Source organism: Centruroides sculpturatus, unplaced genomic scaffold (assembly GCF_000671375.1).
Source record: "Centruroides sculpturatus isolate CEXI.00-Female unplaced genomic scaffold, Cexi_2.0 scaffold125, whole genome shotgun sequence".
In the NCBI taxonomy this organism is placed as follows: Eukaryota; Metazoa; Arthropoda; class Arachnida; order Scorpiones; family Buthidae; genus Centruroides; species Centruroides sculpturatus.
Window position 1 is genome coordinate 252853 of NW_019384337.1, and position 24397 is coordinate 277249.

Consider the following 24397-nt stretch of genomic DNA (forward strand, 5'->3'; position numbering starts at 1 on the left):
TAAATAAGTATATACATTTTTACCTAATAATACAAATACATATAAAAAACTCCACCATACCTTTAAAATGCAGTCTATTTTAAACACATATCGAACGTTTTCGGTCAGATTAACAGACCTTCTTCAGGATCGAACTATCAGAATTTAAATTTGCAAAACGGAAATTCCAAACTGCACGTTCTATAATCTTCTCAATTGCGCATTATTACAATTTTAATGTCGCCGCTTTCCATGCCGATGCTATTTTGTCTGATTCACGAAAATTTATATTTTGTCCTTTTTCTTTGCACTTATAAATGTACCAGGCTTCTGCATACTTTAGATGTCTTCTATTTTCCACTTTTTGTATGACATCTGCCTTGCTCCATTTGATTTCGATCTCTGTTGGATCTGCTATCACATAATTAGCCAACGCCGTGATTGGTTGTTTAAATCTTACATTCTTTTCGTGCTCCTTCAATCTTTCATTTAATGATCTTTTAGTGGCTCCTATATATCTCCTTATTCAGCCTCTTATCATACAACGATATTCTGTATACACCTGGGATCAGCCTTCTGTCAACGGGTGTTTTGTCATTTCTTAGCATTTGGAATATTGTCGTGTTTCTCTGACCGAAAACGTTTGATAAGTGTTCAAAATAGACTGAATTTTAAAGGTATGGTGGAGTTTTTTAAATAATAATGCAGTTAGAGATGTAACAAATACATATGACTGATAAAAATGCAAGACAGTGTGTATATGTTTTTCTGTTTGTGGGGCATTAAACAATCTGTCCAGTATGAATTGTTTTTTTCTCTTCTTCAGGATTTTTTGGAAGCAATTAATGGCATTGTGGTTGTAGAGATTCCTAAGCCTATTAACCTCAATCTGGTTTGGATGCCATTCTAAGACCATTGTTCTGACATCCTCCCACTTCTTCAAAAGACTTTAATAGCGGATGTCGGCATTGGTCTCCTTTTTCAAAAGAAAACATATCTCGTTGATTTTCTTGGTGTTTTTCATTCAAAACTTTTTGGAGTTCTTCTGTCATCAGATCAGTTTCAGGTTCCATTATGAGTTAGTTCTTCAATGTTCTTTGTTCCTCAGATGTGATTTTTGTTACTCTTTTAGCTACTTGAGTCTTCTTGATTATATCTTTCTTATATAAGATTGTGCTACTGTAGACCTGTTCCAAGCCATACTGCCTAGCAACATCAGATATTTTCTACCTTGCCTATTATACTCTCACCCTTTGAAAATAAAAACTGACACAAAACTTAAGGAGTGTCTGTCTAACAGTCTCATGAAGACTATAAAAAAAATTTTATCAGAAAGGTAAACAAAAGGCTGAAATTACAAGGAAGAGTTTCAAAGCTCAGAAGAATACTATCCAATCAGTATATACTGGGTTGAGCATCAATATCGACATCTCCCGCATTCCAAAAGGTTTCAGATTGTTACGTGGAGACGACGTAAAAATGAATACCAATTGGCAGCGCTGTCCAACTGGCAGCCCGCGGGCCGTATACGGCCCCCCAAATAATTTTTACTGCCCGTAAGTACATTTTACTATGAATAAATTTATGTTACTAAATTATTATTATTAATATTAAAATTATTTTACTACCGTGTTTCCCCGAAAATAAGACTGTATTATATTAATTTTTGCTCTGAAAAATGCGCTAAGTCTTATTTTCAGGGAATGTCTTATTTTATCCAGGAAGAAGAATTCACATTTATTATTGAACAAAAAAATTCCCAAGTCGAACTTAGACGAGAGTGACGTATATCCGGTGTGTCGAACTGCTGCCTTTTTATAGCGTCAACATCGGACTCGCTGTCCAATTAGTGCTTACTAAACCGTGGTTTATCAACATTCTTGGCCCCCGAAATGTTTGGTGAAGAAAATATGGCCCGCGGGCTATGATAAGTTGGACAGCGCTGCCAATCGGTATTCATTTTTACGTCGTTTCTTCTTGTGTTTGTTGTCCGAATATAAAAATTTATCGCAAAGGTATTCGTTGTCCAAACTGTTTGTTAACCGATCACCCACTGTATTTCCAATTCTTTAAGCATTATCAATTTAACATTTCTATTATTTAACATTTTCTTACCCTTCCCATTTCTTTAAGCTTTGTCAACATGACTACAATATTGCAATTATGTTCCCAAAGCATTCTCCAGAAATCTTCAGTGGTTTCTGGTAATGGTCCTTGAGTGGCAATGTAAGCATTTCGATACCTGTATCCCTAAAACAAATAATATTGGCATTTCAGATATGTTTTGATTATTTAAGTATAAAATAAATGCTAACATTAATTGTTACTTACATCGATAAAACTTGCATTAATGTAATCAGAGCCATCAACTCCACGTATAGGTTGTAGACATACTCTTGTAGACTCATCTAATAATTTATACGTCAATTTTTAAATTATTCAAAATGTTATTTTATAATACCGTAATATATTTATAAAACTAATTGTACTCACATGGTAAAATATTCATTAATCTATTTTTGAATTTGTTAATGGGAAGATTTGCACTAATGAATTTATTAGCATGAGATTTCGTACTTGAAAGTTTCTGTGCAAAAAATTTTATGAAATATTTATATTAAAGATAAAGATAAAAGAAAGCACTAACATATCTTTATTTTGTTTTTACCAACTCTGTATTATTTCAAAACTCTAAATATTGTTTTAGCTTATTATCAGTATCTTAATGATAATACAGTAAAAACTGCTTAGGCGACCACCTGCATTCAACGGGCACCTATCAAAATGGGTGAAAATTTCTGGCACCAAATAGTTTATCCACAGAGTCTTTGTATAAGTTACCTGTATTAAACGACCACCCATGTAACGCAACCGCAAGCATCGATTTTTGGTCCGAAACAACATACAACACCTGTAATAAGCGACCACTTTCGTGAATGTATCTGGTCTAAACTATTGTAAGAACCCATCTCATCAACGTTTCCACCTCCTAATATAATGAATTAGTCTAAACTCTCGTTTGAACCCATCCCGGGCACTTCTCCCACCCTCGAAATTAGGTGCAGGTGTTAATAAATTAGTCTAGCAACAAAGGAAATTCATTTCAGTTTGTTGGAAAATGTCCGAAATGCAAAGTGCTGTCGTTAGAAGATCGTATTAAAGTTATCACAACAGCAATTAGCGGCGAAGTTTAACNATCAATTTATGCATTTACATGGTAATGTTTTGTTGAATTTAGAACCTGATGAACATAAAAGATGGCATAACATGACCAGAAAAAAATCATTTAGGCCATGTGTTGCAATTTTGCAACATGCATAAAAATTGAGAAAAAAATGTTTTTTTAACTATGAAGACAAAATTATATTAAATGGCCATAATTTTTGTGCTATTTTGTCTATAAAACAGAGAGCATGACTCAGTGTGATATTTTATACCCTTCTATTGTGGCGCTTAATGTCTTAATCAAACTTAATATGTATATACTGTGTTTCTCTGAAAATAAGACCTAGCAGAGGTTTTGCTGAATTGCTAAATATAAGGCCTCCCCTGAAAGTAAGACCTAGCAAGTTTTCTTTTTACTCATAACGGTCATCGACAGATGGTTGAAAGTGGCTGTTGGCTTTTTGAAAGTATAGCCACTGATTGGTCAGCAGACAATCATGCCACATGGCATGATTTGCATAAGACTATGGTTTGGGACTCACAGATTTGCATAACATTATGGCTGGTGATCGCTAATTGTTCGGCAGGGAATCAAGCCACGTCACATTTGCATAGTGCTACGGTTCAGTAAGCACTAATTAGTCATCGAGCCCAATTTCGATGCTATAAAAAGGTTAAGTTGAAGCGAGAATGGGAAGTCCACTTCGTAACTTCACTTCGGTTTTATGTAAGTTCAGTTCGACACGACCGGATATACGTCACTCTCGTTTAAGTTAGACTTGGGAATTTTTTTGTTCAACAATAAATGTGAATTCTTCTTCATGGAAAAATAAGACATCCCCTGAAAATAAGACCTAGCGCATCTTTGAGAGCAAAAATTAATATAAGACACTGTCTTATTTTCGGGGAAACAGGGTAGATTAGAATTATTAATCAAATATATAAAGATTCATAAAAAGATTGCAGACATCATTTGCCAAATGCAACGTAGCTAAAAAATAAAATCTGAAAATAATCAATAAAAATTGTGATCATGTGATAACATCTAGCCAATACAATACTAAGAATGAATATTTTTACTAGTTTTTAGGATAGTTTTCCTGGTCTTAGTAATGTGTGGTTATCAGTGCAGGAAGATTATATGTTTATTAACTTTATTATAATTTTACGTAACAAACCTACATTCAAACAATTCATTAGTATTGTAATTATAGGATACTTTTTTTTTTACATGATTATTGTTAATGATGATATAATGTAAGTCTAACACCCTGTTATAACAGGCTATGATCTATTATGATTAATAAATTGATTTGATTTGATAATTTTACTTTAATTATTCACCATTTCAAATGAACTAGTCTATATACTTATCCTGATTAAGCAAAAGAATAATTAAAATATTAAATAATAGACATAATCAATAATTTACATTTAATATAAAATGATTTATACACTTATAACTTTCATCTATCTATCAGTCTCTTTTCAATTTTATAAGAATATTATTTCCAAATATATCTGAAATAACTGCTGTATATTTTTGTGGATTTTTTTAAATACTAAATTGAACTAACATATTCTTTTTCTAAAATAATCTCAAGACCAGAAATGCTCAAGTTTGAGATGTGAAAGTCAAGGATTGCAAGAAAATTTTTGACATAAGAATCTATAAATTTTTATTAAGAAATGTTGATAATTATTTGAATTATTTCTTTTACTTCTTAGATTAAAATAATTGTGTAATAATTAATAAAACTTATTACTTTTTTAATTTGTTTTAATTTTTCTCGTTTACATTCTGTAGTATTGATATCTATCAATAAAAATTTTGATGAAAACATGAAAATACATAATAATTGTCCAATACATGGTCTACACATAGTCCAGCTTTAAATAGCTCTAAAAAGTAACAATGAAAATGTTTTCACATGAGATTATCCATGTAAGATATATTATATGTTTCTAATGTTAGGTAATCATCAGGTGCAACAGATCCAAGTTTATGATATAGCATTTCTTATAAATTATGATCTCAAAGTTATCTCTTTCTAATAATAGATAATCACAGTTTAAAAAATATTGATAAAAATTTCTTTACCTTAAATTCTAATTCCATTCCTGTACAATTTTCTCCTGGTACTACAAGCATTAACTGCTGAATATGTGCGTAAAGATTGCGGGCAGCAATTTCTGTATTGCCAGCTATCACAGCTTCTAAAACAGCATCGTGTATAAAAATGTATTGATCTTCTGTCTGCACCATATAATTACGTTGAGCTCGAAGACAAGTTACGTGACCATAGATATCGGTTGTATTTTCTTGTTTTAGTCTTTCTAACATTGAATCTATTACTATAAAACAACCAGTCCGTCCAACACCGGCACTAGAAAATTTATGATTTTAATATATTTATGTATAAAAATATTATTTCAGTGAAATATTATCTAATATACCTGCAATGAACTATCATAGGTCCCACATCGGGTGGATTCATACTCCGTACTCTCCGAAGAAACATTAGGAATGGTGTAGGATGATCTGGAACTCCATGATCAGGCCATGCAGTGAATTGGAATTGACGTACTTCTCGTTTTTCAGAATAACCAGACTATAATTAATAAGTAGCTTTAGTATAGCTTTTACTAAATAAACATTAATAATATTTATTTTGAAAAACTTGTGTAATTTTACCCTATGTAAACAAAAAGTACGAATGCAATAAGTAGCTAATTCTTGTAAATCTACCAAAGTTACATGCATCACTCCATACACTTCAGTTCCTCTATTTGGCCAATACTGATCACACTATAAAGAAGGGTTTTTGCATTAATAAATGTCTATTGTTATTGTTATTATTTGAAAGCTAAAGAAATACCTTTATCCTAGTTCTTTCTTCAAGTTTAGTCATCATTACAATAGTGGCACTATGCTGTTCCCAGACCATTCTCCAGAAATCACCAAAAGTTTCTGGAAGTGGACCTTGAGTGGCAATGTAAGCATTTTGTTTTCTATATCCATCACAATAATTTGCGTTAATGTAATCAGAACCCGGAATTCCATCCAGCTGTTGCAGTACAACTCTGCTATGATCATAAGCTATCACATTTGCATAACGATTCTTAACTTTATTCACTTCAATATTTGAATTTTCCCATGTAAATTGTTGACCAGGTTCAATTGACTAGAAAAATATATAAATTGTAAAATCATCAAAAATTGAATATAAAATTAGTTACAAAAACATTACAAAAAGATTATAAAAATCTGTATGAATTAAATACCTCATATTCCTGAGAAAATTTTAAATTTTCATTAGCTTTCAATCTATCAATGTGATTAGCTAATTCTGTTACTGGAATAGGAGGATGGTTCATCATTGCCGGAGTCTGATAATTTAGACGCCTCATCTCAACCGGATCTGTAGGATGAGCTGCCACATCTCTTTCTTGAGTATTTGTTAAGAGTTTCATTGTTGTCTCTCCAGCTGGTGTTTTAATAATTTGGTGTCGTCTGTATAAGTCAGATAAATTCCTGTAATAACGTCACTTACCCAATGACTGACAAAACTCTCATTTGTCAATAATAAAAAGTATTTACTCAATCATTTACATTTTTAAAAAAATAATCATCTACTTAATAACTTACCTGCGAATAATCAATAAAATTATAACAGGAGTAAGAAGGAGAAGAGCTACTATTGGTCCAATAATCCAAACTACTCCCGCTTTATCAGCTGAATCATTAATTTTTGCAATGTCTGGTGTATCAGTTTTATCTCGATGATCAATTCCCGAAGATGGTTTTCCAGACAAAATTGCCATATCAAGACTCAAACTATCAGAAAATGGGCTACTCGTGTAAAGAACCTACCAATTGAAATTTTATGCATATTAATTTTCTACAAATTTAGTACCTTATAATAAATAATTATAAAAAAAATATCTTGCAATGTTTTGATTTTTATCTCGAATTTCAAAATTAAAAGTTTGACTTTAAAAAATAATCTAGTGGTCTGAATAAAAACCGAAAATATTCAACCTAAAATAAAATACAAGAAAATACTCTAACCTCTGAAATTGGAATAGGCTGAGAGCTTTTTCTCATATTTTATATAAATTTCCAACCCCAATGAATAGTTTTTTATAATTTTTACAAAATGATAAAAGATTAATGTTTTTCAAATTATAATGCATTGTGCAAAATAATAAAATAGTATTAATCAATATTTAAATGCAGGGTGGTTATAATTAAAGTTGCCCTACTCAGACCTGTCTAGAGCCCATTCTCATGGACATATTTTGATGAAATTTGGTATATATGTTATATGGACCATGGGGAAAAGAAAAACTCAAAAAAATATTTAGTTCAAATTTTTATCACTGGTGAAAAAAATGGCGCATGAAGAACAAGAAACAGAAAATGGAAACATGCAAAAGGTTTTTATACCCTATATTTTAAAAAGAATATGACAAACTGAAAACTGATTATAGTTTTACTATTATATTAATTTGTAGATATGTGGATGCAATATGTATTTGATTTCATGAATACTAAAAACAAATTTTAGTCTTTCAACCATTAGTACCTGCTAAAATTTTGAAATACTTTTATCTATATTGGTTTATTAGTTCAAAGAGTTAAAAAAAAACATTATTTTTCATAATTCTTTGGCCTAAAGTTAATAATTTAATAAATAACTTATTAAATTGTAAAATTCAAATATCTGTTGAAGAAGGTCAATTAAGAAGACCATCATTAGAATGATAACTATGACCTTAATAGAAGAAGTGATTAAAATAAGAAAGCTAATTCCTTCAGAGAGGAGAGAAATGTTTGTTTGGCTTATTCTAAGAATATTTCCTTAAAGATCACCAAAGAAAAAGCTAGTGCTGCTAGCATTAACCTGACTAAATAGGAAGTATTAACCAGCACAAAGTTTTAAGTAAAAGTTTGATAATCCATTTTAATGATAATAAATGTGATAAAATTAACTTATTTTATATGCTGTTTTTGTGTTTAGTATTCCATAGTTTAGTTTTACTTTGCTTTTTAAAAAAAAAAAAATTTTAATTTGAATGCTTCCTGAAAATATTTCTATTTTATTTTCAAGTATGTTATATTGTTCTACATTCAATTTTGTTAGTTTTTGTGCTGTGAATGTGATGATAAAACATACAATGTCTTGAAAAACATTTAATCTGAATAAACCTATAAGACTTCTTGATCATTCAAATAAAAAAATAATACTAATATGTTTAATATTATCATTCAAATTATTACAAATCAAAAATATTTTAAAAATTGTTCTTGATTATTATTTTTAGAGTTTAAAATTTATTTTAAAGAATCATAAAGATAGAAATATTGTTTAATTTTAATTTTTACCCTATTATTGTTATAATTTTGTAGATTAATAATTTTTATTATTAAGAGTTTATCACACCAATTCATAATCACACATGCAATTTCACAACTTTTTATTTTTGTTGTCTATTATAAAATTAATATGCAGCTAAAGAACTTTTTTAATTGTGTATTCATTTTAGTACAACAGAAAATGTTTTTGTATTTATATAAGATAGAAGAGTTTGAATTAAGTAGCGTAATAAGTTTCATAGTTATTCTCTCAAAGTACAAATGTCACAAAATTGGATGCTTTTTCTAAAACATCTCTTATTAAAAATAATTAAAATGATTTTGACAAATAATGAGTTAAATATTTTAAAATTCAAGGACAGTGTATTAAAGAAAATTATAAATTTGAAATTACATTTTTATAAAAGAGAAAAAAATCAATTTATAAAAATATATTATTATTCTATGAATAAGATTTAAGAACTAATTTAAAATTTATTTACTATTTATCTTTACATTATATACTAAAACTCAAGAACATAATTCATAATTATAAAAAAGCTTTAATGTATTGATACTTATTTAATGGTCTGATAATAAAATATCAAAATCTTACTTTCTGTGGTGTATCAACTACAGCTCTAACGAAAACTTTATAACTGACACCATTCTGTAATCGACGATTTAGAAAACCCAAATATTTACTTCCATCACCAAGAGAAAATGTATCGGGAATGTATCTTCTTAAAAATTTGGCTGCGATATATGGACCCACTTTATCAAATGGAGTTGCAGTTAACTAAAAACCAATATGCTTTATAAGTATTTTCAAAACGATAATTTATATTTAATTATCAATATATACAAATATCCTAGTGTTTACCTCTTCAATAGTATAAGAATCTGGTTCTTTCATAATTTCTTCAGCAGGAACTACAACTAAATAATAATGACTAATTGGACCATATTCTTCAGAAGCTTGTGGTAAAATAACAGTTATTACATTATCACTCTGTACACCAAATGAATCTGGTTTTACCATTGGTTTGGGTGCTACAAATAAAAAAAAGTTTTCAAAAAAATTTATATTAAATATTAAAATTTATTTATTACTTAAAATTTTATATAACATTAAAATAATTTTATATTCTATTTTAATTTTGTTTAATTATCATAATTTCATTATATTGTAAATTATATAAAATGTGAGTTTTTTGTCATCTACCATGTTTCCCCGAAAATAAGACCTAGCAGAGATTTTGCTGAATTGCGAAATATAAGACCCTCCCGAAAGTAAGACCTAGCAAGTTTTTTTTAGTCGTAACGGTCATCGACAGATGGTTGAAAGTGGCCGTTGGCTTTTTGAAAGTACAGCCACTGTCATTGGTCAGCAGACAATCATGCCACACGGCATGATTTGCATAAGACTATGGCTTGGAAATCACAGATTTGCATAACGTTATGGCTAGTGATCGCTAATTGGTTGGCCAGGAATCACGCTACATCACATTTGCATAGTGCTATAGTTCAGTAAGCACTAATTGGTCATCGAGCCAGATGTCGATGCTATGAAAAGGTTAAGTTGAAGCAGAGTGGGAAGTCCACTCCAGCAAGGGAACTTCGTAAGTTCACTTTGGTTTTATTTAGGTTCAGTTCGACACGACCGGATATACGTCACTCTCGTTTAAGTTAGACTTGGGAATTTTTTTGTTCAACAATAAATATGAATTCTTCGTCATGGAAAAATAAGACATCCCCTGAAAATAAGACCTAGCGCATCTTTGAGAGCAAAAATTAATATAAGACACTGTCTTATTTTCGGGAAAACAGGGTAGATTAGAATTATTAATCAAATTCATCATGTTACAATTATCAAATAGCTGTCTGTCAGAAAAGTCTTCTAAACTCAGAAAATAATAATCATAATCATAATTATATTCTAAGCTAAATCATGAACACTTAAGAAAAAGAATTGAAATTGAAAACAATTATAAAGTGATGTAGAATTTAAAATAAAAAATGAAAATAATGCTATTTTTCTATTCCAAAAAATTCTGCAATCTCTGAAACAAAGTTATTTGTTAAATTAGATGTCAGCATATCATTGCATAAATTAAAAATTTGAAATTTGAAATTTGATGTTAATATAATTTGAATTTGGTTATTTATCAATTTATATGCAATGTTGTAAAATAAAATTTAGCAATTAATGACCCACAAGTTATATGCAGTCCTTACATATGTGTAGTTATTACTTTGGTTTTATTCTTAGTGCAACCTAAGGAAACATTTATGTTAATTCCATAAATATATACAAACATCGCTAAACCCGATATATAATATAGCTACACACCAACTGAATGCCGAAAATCTATCGGGCTAGTTTAAGGCTAATTTTCTAAATGAATTACGTAACCAATTTGGCTCTAGAGGTAAGCGTTAGGCACCATCTCTTATTAACATTAATAATTATAAATAAATAAATTAATTTAAATAATTTAGAACCGNATAATAGAAATTTTTAATGTTTTGATGACTATCACTTAGTATGATTGTCATTTTCAAATATAAATTTTCATTACGATATAAGTAACATCTCTTAATATCTATTACTGATGACCAAAAATATGAACATTAGAATTAAGAAAGCACGGTAGATCTACAATAAAGAACATACCAGTGTGCAGCTCTTTCAAATGTTATAGAAGATTTGTTGTAACTGAATATGTACTTTTTATTCAGAAGCTGTATAATTTTTATATTAATTGGGTAGAAAATAGAAAGCAATTTTTTGATAAAATAAAATGGAAATATTATTTTAAAAATATCAATTATATGATTTTATAATTTCATTCATATATTAATTATTAATGAACCTATAATTTCATTCATAACTTTTTCAGAATTAAATAAAGATAATATTTGAAAAACTAACATCCAAATGAATTTAAAATAAAGTACAACTTGAAAATCATGACATTTTCAAAAATACAATGTAAGATAATTTGGTAATTAAACATTTATTTAACATTTTTGTATTATTTAGTAATATTGCAAAATTTTGGAAGATATGCCATAATTTTGTAATGTGTTAGTTAAATGAATTAATGCAATTCTGTAAAATACAATATAAAATGAAAAAATTGATTAATTACAGCCGAATATTGGACCAAATTTTTCACAAATTTTGACGTTATATATGAAAAAGTAATTTTTTAATTTTTCAAAGTACAGTAGCACATCATTTATCCAAATCAATTGGGGACCGAGGTTGTTCGGATAACTTATTTTTCGGATAACTGATTATGTATGAAAAAATATATTCATCTATCCCGTGTTGAATTTTCGTCAATGTTAAGCATAACGTATACTTTTTAAAATAATAATCGTGGCTATTGTATCGTTAAAAATTATTTCTTTATTTCTTACAAACAAAATAAATATATTGAAAAATATAAAAACCAAAAAAAATATACTTTAGAAGTTGATCTAGTATCAAAAATGTTCGATTCAGCATGACACAATTCTCAGAAAAACACCATACAGAAGTGCCAGTGCTGCCAGCTAAAACACACACACCAACAAAAAAAAATATTGGATAGCCCAAGATATAGCCAAAGATTACAGCATCACAGCACTAGCAAAAACTAAAATTTGCCAACTGGAATGCTTTCGGATAACTGACTTTCGGATAAACGACGCTCTACTGTATCACTGTTTCTTTGAATCAAATTTCAAATTTTAAAAAATATCATTACTGAAAAAATGGTGTATATTTTTGGCACAAAAATTCAAATGAAAAAAAAAATTTTAAATGTTTTCAAAAATGATTTTACTGGTTTAGAACAGGGCAACAATTTCAAAAGTTTTTATATTATAATACAGTTACAATATATTATAATATAAAGATTCATAAAAAGATTGCAGACATCATTTGCCAAATGCAACGTAGCTAAAAAATAAAATCTGAAAATAATCAATAAAAATTGTGATCATGTGATAACATCTAGCCAATACAATACTAAGAATGAATATTTTTACTAGTTTTTAGGATAGTTTTCCTGGTCTTAGTAATGTGTGGTTATCAGTGCAGGAAGATTATATGTTTATTAACTTTATTATAATTTTACGTAACAAACCTACATTCAAACAATTCATTAGTATTGTAATTATAGGATACTTTTTTTTTTACATGATTATTGTTAATGATGATATAATGTAAGTCTAACACCCTGTTATAACAGGCTATGATCTATTATGATTAATAAATTGATTTGATTTGATAATTTTACTTTAATTATTCACCATTTCAAATGAACTAGTCTATATACTTATCCTGATTAAGCAAAAGAATAATTAAAATATTAAATAATAGACATAATCAATAATTTACATTTAATATAAAATGATTTATACACTTATAACTTTCATCTATCTATCAGTCTCTTTTCAATTTTATAAGAATATTATTTCCAAATATATCTGAAATAACTGCTGTATATTTTTGTGGATTTTTTTAAATACTAAATTGAACTAACATATTCTTTTTCTAAAATAATCTCAAGACCAGAAATGCTCAAGTTTGAGATGTGAAAGTCAAGGATTGCAAGAAAATTTTTGACATAAGAATCTATAAATTTTTATTAAGAAATGTTGATAATTATTTGAATTATTTCTTTTACTTCTTAGATTAAAATAATTGTGTAATAATTAATAAAACTTATTACTTTTTTAATTTGTTTTAATTTTTCTCGTTTACATTCTGTAGTATTGATATCTATCAATAAAAATTTTGATGAAAACATGAAAATACATAATAATTGTCCAATACATGGTCTACACATAGTCCAGCTTTAAATAGCTCTAAAAAGTAACAATGAAAATGTTTTCACATGAGATTATCCATGTAAGATATATTATATGTTTCTAATGTTAGGTAATCATCAGGTGCAACAGATCCAAGTTTATGATATAGCATTTCTTATAAATTATGATCTCAAAGTTATCTCTTTCTAATAATAGATAATCACAGTTTAAAAAATATTGATAAAAATTTCTTTACCTTAAATTCTAATTCCATTCCTGTACAATTTTCTCCTGGTACTACAAGCATTAACTGCTGAATATGTGCGTAAAGATTGCGGGCAGCAATTTCTGTATTGCCAGCTATCACAGCTTCTAAAACAGCATCGTGTATAAAAATGTATTGATCTTCTGTCTGCACCATATAATTACGTTGAGCTCGAAGACAAGTTACGTGACCATAGATATCGGTTGTATTTTCTTGTTTTAGTCTTTCTAACATTGAATCTATTACTATAAAACAACCAGTCCGTCCAACACCGGCACTAGAAAATTTATGATTTTAATATATTTATGTATAAAAATATTATTTCAGTGAAATATTATCTAATATACCTGCAATGAACTATCATAGGTCCCACATCGGGTGGATTCATACTCCGTACTCTCCGAAGAAACATTAGGAATGGTGTAGGATGATCTGGAACTCCATGATCAGGCCATGCAGTGAATTGGAATTGACGTACTTCTCGTTTTTCAGAATAACCAGACTATAATTAATAAGTAGCTTTAGTATAGCTTTTACTAAATAAACATTAATAATATTTATTTTGAAAAACTTGTGTAATTTTACCCTATGTAAACAAAAAGTACGAATGCAATAAGTAGCTAATTCTTGTAAATCTACCAAAGTTACATGCATCACTCCATACACTTCAGTTCCTCTATTTGGCCAATACTGATCACACTATAAAGAAGGGTTTTTGCATTAATAAATGTCTATTGTTATTGTTATTATTTGAAAGCTAAAGAAATACCTTTATCCTAGTTCTTTCTTCAAGTTTAGTCATCATTACAATAGTGGCACTATGCTGTTCCCAGACCATTCTCCAGAAATCACCAAAAGTTTCTGGAAGTGGACCTTGAGTGGCAATGTAAGCATTTTGTTTTCTATATCCATCACAATAATTTGCGTTAATGTAATCAGAACCCGGAATTCCATCCAGCTGTTGCAGTACAACTCTGCTATGATCATAAGCTATCACATTTGCATAACGATTCTTAACTTTATTCACTTCAATATTTGAATTTTCCCATGTAAATTGTTGACCAGGTTCAATTGACTAGAAAAATATATAAATTGTAAAATCATCAAAAATTGAATATAAAATTAGTTACAAAAACATTACAAAAAGATTATAAAAATCTGTATGAATTAAATACCTCATATTCCTGAGAAAATTTTAAATTTTCATTAGCTTTCAATCTATCAATGTGATTAGCTAATTCTGTTACTGGAATAGGAGGATGGTTCATCATTGCCGGAGTCTGATAATTTAGACGCCTCATCTCAACCGGATCTGTAGGATGAGCTGCCACATCTCTTTCTTGAGTATTTGTTAAGAGTTTCATTGTTGTCTCTCCAGCTGGTGTTTTAATAATTTGGTGTCGTCTGTATAAGTCAGATAAATTCCTGTAATAACGTCACTTACCCAATGACTGACAAAACTCTCATTTGTCAATAATAAAAAGTATTTACTCAATCATTTACATTTTTAAAAAAATAATCATCTACTTAATAACTTACCTGCGAATAATCAATAAAATTATAACAGGAGTAAGAAGGAGAAGAGCTACTATTGGTCCAATAATCCAAACTACTCCCGCTTTATCAGCTGAATCATTAATTTTTGCAATGTCTGGTGTATCAGTTTTATCTCGATGATCAATTCCCGAAGATGGTTTTCCAGACAAAATTGCCATATCAAGACTCAAACTATCAGAAAATGGGCTACTCGTGTAAAGAACCTACCAATTGAAATTTTATGCATATTAATTTTCTACAAATTTAGTACCTTATAATAAATAATTATAAAAAAAATATCTTGCAATGTTTTGATTTTTATCTCGAATTTCAAAATTAAAAGTTTGACTTTAAAAAATAATCTAGTGGTCTGAATAAAAACCGAAAATATTCAACCTAAAATAAAATACAAGAAAATACTCTAACCTCTGAAATTGGAATAGGCTGAGAGCTTTTTCTCATATTTTATATAAATTTCCAACCCCAATGAATAGTTTTTTATAATTTTTACAAAATGATAAAAGATTAATGTTTTTCAAATTATAATGCATTGTGCAAAATAATAAAATAGTATTAATCAATATTTAAATGCAGGGTGGTTATAATTAAAGTTGCCCTACTCAGACCTGTCTAGAGCCCATTCTCATGGACATATTTTGATGAAATTTGGTATATATGTTATATGGACCATGGGGAAAAGAAAAACTCAAAAAAATATTTAGTTCAAATTTTTATCACTGGTGAAAAAAATGGCGCATGAAGAACAAGAAACAGAAAATGGAAACATGCAAAAGGTTTTTATACCCTATATTTTAAAAAGAATATGACAAACTGAAAACTGATTATAGTTTTACTATTATATTAATTTGTAGATATGTGGATGCAATATGTATTTGATTTCATGAATACTAAAAACAAATTTTAGTCTTTCAACCATTAGTACCTGCTAAAATTTTGAAATACTTTTATCTATATTGGTTTATTAGTTCAAAGAGTTAAAAAAAAACATTATTTTTCATAATTCTTTGGCCTAAAGTTAATAATTTAATAAATAACTTATTAAATTGTAAAATTCAAATATCTGTTGAAGAAGGTCAATTAAGAAGACCATCATTAGAATGATAACTATGACCTTAATAGAAGAAGTGATTAAAATAAGAAAGCTAATTCCTTCAGAGAGGAGAGAAATGTTTGTTTGGCTTATTCTAAGAATATTTCCTTAAAGATCACCAAAGAAAAAGCTAGTGCTGCTAGCATTAACCTGACTAAATAGGAAGTATTAACCAGCACAAAGTTTTAAGTAAAAGTTTGATAATCCATTTTAATGATAATAAATGTGATAAAATTAACTTATTTTATATGCTGTTTTTGTGTTTAGTATTCCATAGTTTAGTTTTACTTTGCTTTTTAAAAAAAAAAAAATTTTAATTTGAATGCTTCCTGAAAATATTTCTATTTTATTTTCAAGTATGTTATATTGTTCTACATTCAATTTTGTTAGTTTTTGTGCTGTGAATGTGATGATAAAACATACAATGTCTTGAAAAACATTTAATCTGAATAAACCTATAAGACTTCTTGATCATTCAAATAAAAAAATAATACTAATATGTTTAATATTATCATTCAAATTATTACAAATCAAAAATATTTTAAAAATTGTTCTTGATTATTATTTTTAGAGTTTAAAATTTATTTTAAAGAATCATAAAGATAGAAATATTGTTTAATTTTAATTTTTACCCTATTATTGTTATAATTTTGTAGATTAATAATTTTTATTATTAAGAGTTTATCACACCAATTCATAATCACACATGCAATTTCACAACTTTTTATTTTTGTTGTCTATTATAAAATTAATATGCAGCTAAAGAACTTTTTTAATTGTGTATTCATTTTAGTACAACAGAAAATGTTTTTGTATTTATATAAGATAGAAGAGTTTGAATTAAGTAGCGTAATAAGTTTCATAGTTATTCTCTCAAAGTACAAATGTCACAAAATTGGATGCTTTTTCTAAAACATCTCTTATTAAAAATAATTAAAATGATTTTGACAAATAATGAGTTAAATATTTTAAAATTCAAGGACAGTGTATTAAAGAAAATTATAAATTTGAAATTACATTTTTATAAAAGAGAAAAAAATCAATTTATAAAAATATATTATTATTCTATGAATAAGATTTAAGAACTAATTTAAAATTTATTTACTATTTATCTTTACATTATATACTAAAACTCAAGAACATAATTCATAATTATAAAAAAGCTTTAATGTATTGATACTTATTTAATGGTCTGATAATAAAATATCAAAATCTTACTTTCTGTGGTGTATCAACTACAGCTCTAACGAAAACTTTATAACTGACACCATTCTGTAATCGACGATTTAGAAAACCCAAATATTTACTTCCATCACCAAGAGAAAATGTATCGGGAATGTATCTTCTTAAAAATTTGGCTGCGATATATGGACCCACTTTATCAAATGGAGTTGCAGTTAACTAAAAACCAATATGCTTTATAAGTATTTTCAAAACGATAATTTATATTTAATTATCAATATATACAAATATCCTAGTGTTTACCTCTTCAATAGTATAAGAATCTGGTTCTTTCATAATTTCTTCAGCAGGAACTACAACTAAATAATAATGACTAATTGGACCATATTCTTCAGAAGCTTGTGGTAAAATAACAGTTATTACATTATCACTCTGTACACCAAATGAATCTGGTTTTACCATTGGTTTGGGTGCTACAAATAAAAAAAAGTTTTCAAAAAAATTTATATTAAATATTAAAATTTATTTATTACTTAAAATTTTATATAACATTAAAATAATTTTATATTCTATTTTAATTTTGTTTAATTATCATAATTTCATTATATTGTAAATTATATAAAATGTGAGTTTTTTGTCATCTACCATGTTTCCCCGAAAATAAGACCTAGCAGAGATTTTGCTGAATTGCGAAATATAAGACCCTCCCGAAAGTAAGACCTAGCAAGTTTTTTTTAGTCGTAACGGTCATCGACAGATGGTTGAAAGTGGCCGTTGGCTTTTTGAAAGTACAGCCACTGTCATTGGTCAGCAGACAATCATGCCACACGGCATGATTTGCATAAGACTATGGCTTGGAAATCACAGATTTGCATAACGTTATGGCTAGTGATCGCTAATTGGTTGGCCAGGAATCACGCTACATCACATTTGCATAGTGCTATAGTTCAGTAAGCACTAATTGGTCATCGAGCCAGATGTCGATGCTATGAAAAGGTTAAGTTGAAGCAGAGTGGGAAGTCCACTCCAGCAAGGGAACTTCGTAAGTTCACTTTGGTTTTATTTAGGTTCAGTTCGACACGACCGGATATACGTCACTCTCGTTTAAGTTAGACTTGGGAATTTTTTTGTTCAACAATAAATATGAATTCTTCGTTATGGAAAAATAAGACATCCCCTGAAAATAAGACCTAGCGCATCTTTGAGAGCAAAAATTAATATAAGACACTGTCTTATTTTCGGGAAAACAGGGTAGATTAGAATTATTAATCAAATTCATCATGTTACAATTATCAAATAGCTGTCTGTCAGAAAAGTCTTCTAAACTCAGAAAATAATAATCATAATCATAATTATATTCTAAGCTAAATCATGAACACTTAAGAAAAAGAATTGAAATTGAAAACAATTATAAAGTGATGTAGAATTTAAAATAAAAAATGAAAATAATGCTATTTTTCTATTCCAAAAAATTCTGCAATCTCTGAAACAAAGTTATTTGTTAAATTAGATGTCAGCATATCATTGCATAAATTAAAAATTTGAAATTTGATGTTAATATAATTTGAATTTGGTTATTTATCAATTTATATGCAATGTTGTAAAATAAAATTTAGCAATTAATGACCCACAAGTTATATGCAGTCCTTACATATGTGTAGTTATTACTTTGGTTTTATTCTTAGTGCAACCTAAGGAAACATTTATGTTAATTCCATAAATATATACAAACATCGCTAAACCCGATATATAATATAGCTACACACCAACTGAATGCCGAAAATCTATCGGGCTAGTTTAAGGCTAATTTTCTAAATGAATTACGTAACCAATTTGGCTCTAGAGGTAAGCGTTAGGCACCATCTCTTATTAACATTAATAATTATAAATAAATAAATTAATTTAAATAATTTAGAACCGCTGGGAGAAAAATCGGCCTGGATAGCGTAACTGGCAATGCATCTGCATGGTAAGCAGGAGTTGTGGGTTCGAGTCCCGCTCCGGGCCGATTTTTTCTCCATAAATATAATTATAAATATTTACTTTTCTCCTAATAGAAATTTAATGAAGAATTCTTTGTTTATTTCAGTATTTTGGCTATGTTTATTTTGATAAATACTAGTTTGTTCTGTACTTGAAGCTTCAGTTTGATTATCATGTGATGTACCAGGTTGCATTGCAACAAATGTTCGTCAGTGCGGTGTTGCAAAGCAACGCCACACTGACGAAATTACCAATATTAGAGAAATTTTTCAAAATGGAGAATCATAGAGAAGAATCAGAAGCTGAAACCATCTCAGACATTCAGAATTATTTAGCTTCATTTAATAAAGAGATACAAGATGGAACTTCAGTAGGAGGAGATTGTTGATTAAGACTATAAGAAAATTCAGAAATGATTACTGCAACTACTATTGATACAGTAAGCGAAAGTGGTTAGCAACAGACTACCAGTGGTGCAGTACATACTATGTAACTCAAACAACAGATGGATATCAATACACAACAGATCAGAATCAGAATGCTTATAATGCTGCTACCTATTATACGTCATCTGGAACTGCATATTATGCTAGTACAGAACAACAAGGGCAGAAGGCAGAATGAGCAGAATCAAGGACAGTATGAAACAATTCACACTTATACTACAGTAGAAGGCATTGCTAGTGACAGTTTAATGAAATCTTCATCAAGTACTGATAATAGAGCTAGAATGGTAATAGCTGTGACTACTGGAGAAAACAACAGTTTCTAACAAATCATGCTTGCTGTTAATGAAAGTGGAAATATAGCAGGACAAGAAATGGTTGATGGAAATACTCAAGAAATTTCAGTCACAATCCCTGCTTCAGTGACTGGAACAATGAGACATGTACATCAAGAAACTACAGAAGAATTATTGAAAGCAGTAGAGAATCAAAGTAATTCTGCTGAAACCACCCAAGCTTTAGATCAGCCAACATTTGTTGTAATGCAACCTGGTACATCACTAATTTGTTCTGTTCAGTAATACCAACAAAATGTACAGTTTTGTGTTGTTTCTGCAGCATGGCATCAGAACTCAGAATTCTTTTTATTAAAAGGTATTTTATCCTTTTATAATTAATATTTGTGCAGCTCCTTCAAAATAAAATTAATTTGACCTGGAAATCTCAAATGGTTGCCTCTGTTATATACTGTATATATATAAATAATAAAAGGTAGAACATTTCATCAAATATTTTCAGAATAAATTAAGCAACAGTTTAATCACCCATTTCTAGTATTTAATTCATTGGCATTTGAAAAAGAACTGTATTTAAATCTTTAAATAAATGTGTTATAGTACAGACATGGGCAAATGCGGCTCTTTTTGAGTTACATGCGGCTCTTGCGGAAAGTGTTAATTTCTGCTTTTTATTATTATTTTTACAATTTTATTTCCACAATTTTGTGAAAATATGTTTATTAAAAANTTTTTTAAAATTACTTCAGATATGGTTGAATTTACTGATGAAGAAGGATATGGTAAATATTTAGATCTGAATGAATGCCATGAAAAATTTCTGAACTTGAAAGGTATTGAAGTAAGTATATTTTAAATATTAATTCTATTGAAAAACATAGTTTAACAGAAAAACATTTCAGAAATACATATAATATTATACATTAAATGTTTCATATTCACTGGGGTTACATTTTACAAAACTTTTGTGAATATGAAAACTAACAAACACATAACTGTTTACTTCAATAAATATTTACTAATTTAATGCTTTTGGTCTTCTTAATTGACCTTTGAGTTAGAGAATGTTTACTGTATTAATTTTCATCATCAGACATATTATCTTAAATTATTATTAATATATTAATAACTATGTTTNTCGCAGTACAGAACAAAAAAGTATAGAACTACAGCTCCCATGCATTTTGCAAATCCTACATTTTGGCTCCCATGAACTCTTGCTTGCCCACCCATTATAGTATTTTGTTAAATAACTACATAAGTCCTAGTGTCAGATGTTAAAGAAAAATTCATCATTCACTAAGTTAGAACATCCTGAACATTGTCTGGATCTGTGCAGAATTGTGTAAGTTAATCTGGCTGGTTTCATAGATTTATTATACTATTTTATTATTGATTACATTTACTTCATTTATTTTTCTGTTTTAAAAGACTTTAAAAATGTTAAAATTCTTAAGAGAAAGTTGATTCTCATAACTTATGTTCTATCATTATTCACACGAGTTCTTTAAATTATAGATAGATTCTTTTAACTTTGTTCTAGAAGCTGGGGAAGTAGCTTATCATTTTCCTAATCAAAATCAAAATATTAACAACAGTTAAAACCTGATATAATCAAAATCTTAATAGGTGAAAGTCCTGATAATGAAAATCTCTCAATAAAAATAAAAATAATAATTTTGTTAAAATTTTATAGTTGATATTAAATAACCTTAACAGTTAACTATCNTTTTATTTGAATTTTGAAAAATTTGAGTTTGTATGTTGTTTGAAAGAAGACAAATATACAAGCTGTTCCACATAAAATTGGACCCACTCACTGGAAACAATACAAATGAATTTAGGCAAAAGAATACTCATTAGAAATTTGATTTTAACATTATTTAAATATACAAAAACTTAGAAAATGCTGAAAGCTGTGTCCTTGTGCATCTATGCAACTTTGTGTGTGGGTAATTATGTTCATACTGATCTTATATAGAATACTGATGTTGATAGTCTCAATTCTGTGAATTGAGACTATCAACATCAGTATGTTGATAATTCTGTATGTTCAACTGATGTAACTGATTATCAACATCAGTATGTTGATAATCAGTATGTTGAAAATTCTGTGAATTTTTTCCTTCAGTTTGTACACAGTTCTGATGTTGGTCTCAGGCACTTTTCCTTATAAATACTCCATATAAAATTTAATTTTGTCATCTCAGTCAAGCCAGTTTTAAGTGGGACACACTAGTTTTAAGAAGTACAAAAATNGATATAAGTATCAAACCCAAGAAAATAAAATTGTCTCTCTCTTAATGTATTACTTAAATGTTTTTATATTTATTGATATTTTAAATATATTATTATTATGAAAAAAATTACAAGGATAGTGTAAAGAAGCTGCTCTTATCACTTATCATGAGCTTTGAAAATGCTGCAAAGAACCTATTGATAACATTAAATGAGGCCTCACTGTATACAGAGTTTTCAGTGTTCATAGCAAATTTTCAATTTGCAATGAACACTGAAAATTGAAAATTTATAGAAATTTCAATGAAATTTGCAGTGTCTTAATACTATTAGAATTTTGAATTATTGCTAGATTATGAACTTAATAATTATATAAGTACAGAATAAGTTTTAAATCTTTGTATACATTTCTGTTAACAGCTTAATTGTTTCAAAATGATCAATGCCATAATAATTAATTGTTTGCTGCAATATGGTTCAAGTTAAAAACAAAATAAATATATATATAAAAGTACCAATACATAGTATGGTTCACATTTGCTTCTAAACAAATAAGCACTGGTTTCTTATAAATTATAAAGTAATGTGATAATAAAAAGACTATGTCAATAGTTTACAATGTGAGACTGTTGAACATCTAAAAGGCAAAGATAACAAAACATCACCTTGTGGACAGTCAACAGAAAGTATACCTAACTGATCCTAACCAGAAATGTAAAAACTGACAGACAAATTTATAATGTTAATTTTTATTTAATCTCAATTAAATAGTACTGTGTCTTCATCTACAGCAGCCTACATCACCAACAATACATAGTATATAATCCCAAAAGCTAGGGATTATTTTTTAATAGTTATTCACTGAGTGCTTCATAAATGCTAGACTCTACTTACTTTCCAAACAGATTAGTTGGTTCACTCAGTTTCTAATTAAACTAGTTTCCAAGTGCACGCCACTCATTGGTCTGATGAAGTTAGATGCAAAAAATTAACTACTCACCACACCTATATAACAATCACATACACAGAACCAATTTACGGTGTGGTACGATCGACTAACAAGTACAAAAACAAAAGTTTTCAAACCCCTTCTAGACTCTTCATCAGGTTCCTACAGTTTTAGCTCGTAAATTCGATTACTGAATGCTTTTCAAATAACTTCGTTCTTGAGTTTGAACGGTTCTTTTAAACTTATACGTTGCGCATGCATGACAAGGCAGCCTGCTCGGATATAACGAGCGGCTAAAGCGTGCTGTGTATCAGGCAGACTTGTCACGCATGCGCAACGTATAAGATTAAAAGAACCGTTCGAACTCAAGAATGAAGTTATTTGAAAAGCATTCAGTAATCGAATTTACGAGCTAAAACTGTAGGAACCTGATGAAGAGTCCATAAGGGGTTTGAAAACATTTGTTTTTGTACTTGTTAGGTGATCGTACCACACCGTAAATTGGTTCCGTGTATGTGAAGTTAGATGTCTTAGAAAACTCCTATGCATTACATACAAATAAAATTTTGCACTTTCAATCAATAATTAATCAATTACTTTGAGCAAAAGCATATAACAGACATGGGCAAATGTGACTCTTTTTGAGTTACATGTGGTTCTTGCTGAAAGTGTTAATTTCTGCTTTTTATTATTTTTACAATTTTATTTCTACAATTTTGTGAAAATATGTTTATTAAAAAAATTCAATATTTGTTTTATATTATATAACAAAATTCCGTACAGAACAGTGGTACAGAATAAAAAAGTAAAGAACCGCAGCTCCCATGCATTTTGCAAAATCTACATTTTGGCTCCCACTGAACTCTTGCTTGCCCACCCCTGGCATATAACATTAACATATGGCAGCAATTTCCATGAAAATTTTACAAAATTCTATTTTCCAAATCCATAAAAATTCCATGTTTTCCAAGTTTACTGTGTTTGCTACAAACCCTGAATATAATAAATATAAGAAAATAATATATATACAGTAAGACTCCACTTAATGCTGCCTCGATTAATGCTGATTCAATATAACACAG

At 28.7% G+C, this 24397-nt stretch overlaps 1 protein-coding gene across 11 annotated transcripts in view; it reads right to left on the reverse strand.

Annotated features, from left to right (window-relative positions):
• LOC111632500 (tyrosine-protein phosphatase Lar-like) overlaps window positions 1–24397 on the reverse strand; it is a 395822-nt gene that overhangs the window by 12907 nt on the left and 358518 nt on the right. For 7 of the 11 annotated variants that reach the window (XM_023376993.1, XM_023376968.1, XM_023376960.1 and 4 more), the window contains 8 exons: window positions 17707–17876; window positions 17440–17622; window positions 15114–15334; window positions 14750–14999; window positions 14344–14649; window positions 14160–14273; window positions 13922–14076; window positions 13276–13851 (listed from right to left, as the gene is read on the reverse strand). In XM_023376993.1, the coding sequence (XP_023232761.1) occupies window positions 13530–13851; window positions 13922–14076; window positions 14160–14273; window positions 14344–14649; window positions 14750–14999; window positions 15114–15334; window positions 17440–17622; window positions 17707–17876 (1721 nt within the window). In that variant the 3' untranslated portion in view covers window positions 13276–13529. Of the gene's footprint in view, window positions 1–2094; window positions 2230–2310; window positions 2388–2472; window positions 2567–13275; window positions 13852–13921; window positions 14077–14159; window positions 14274–14343; window positions 14650–14749; window positions 15000–15113; window positions 15335–17439; window positions 17623–17706; window positions 17877–24397 lie in introns of those variants that run through there. The other 4 variants (XM_023377009.1, XM_023377001.1, XM_023376983.1 and 1 more) reach the window with 4 other exon arrangements.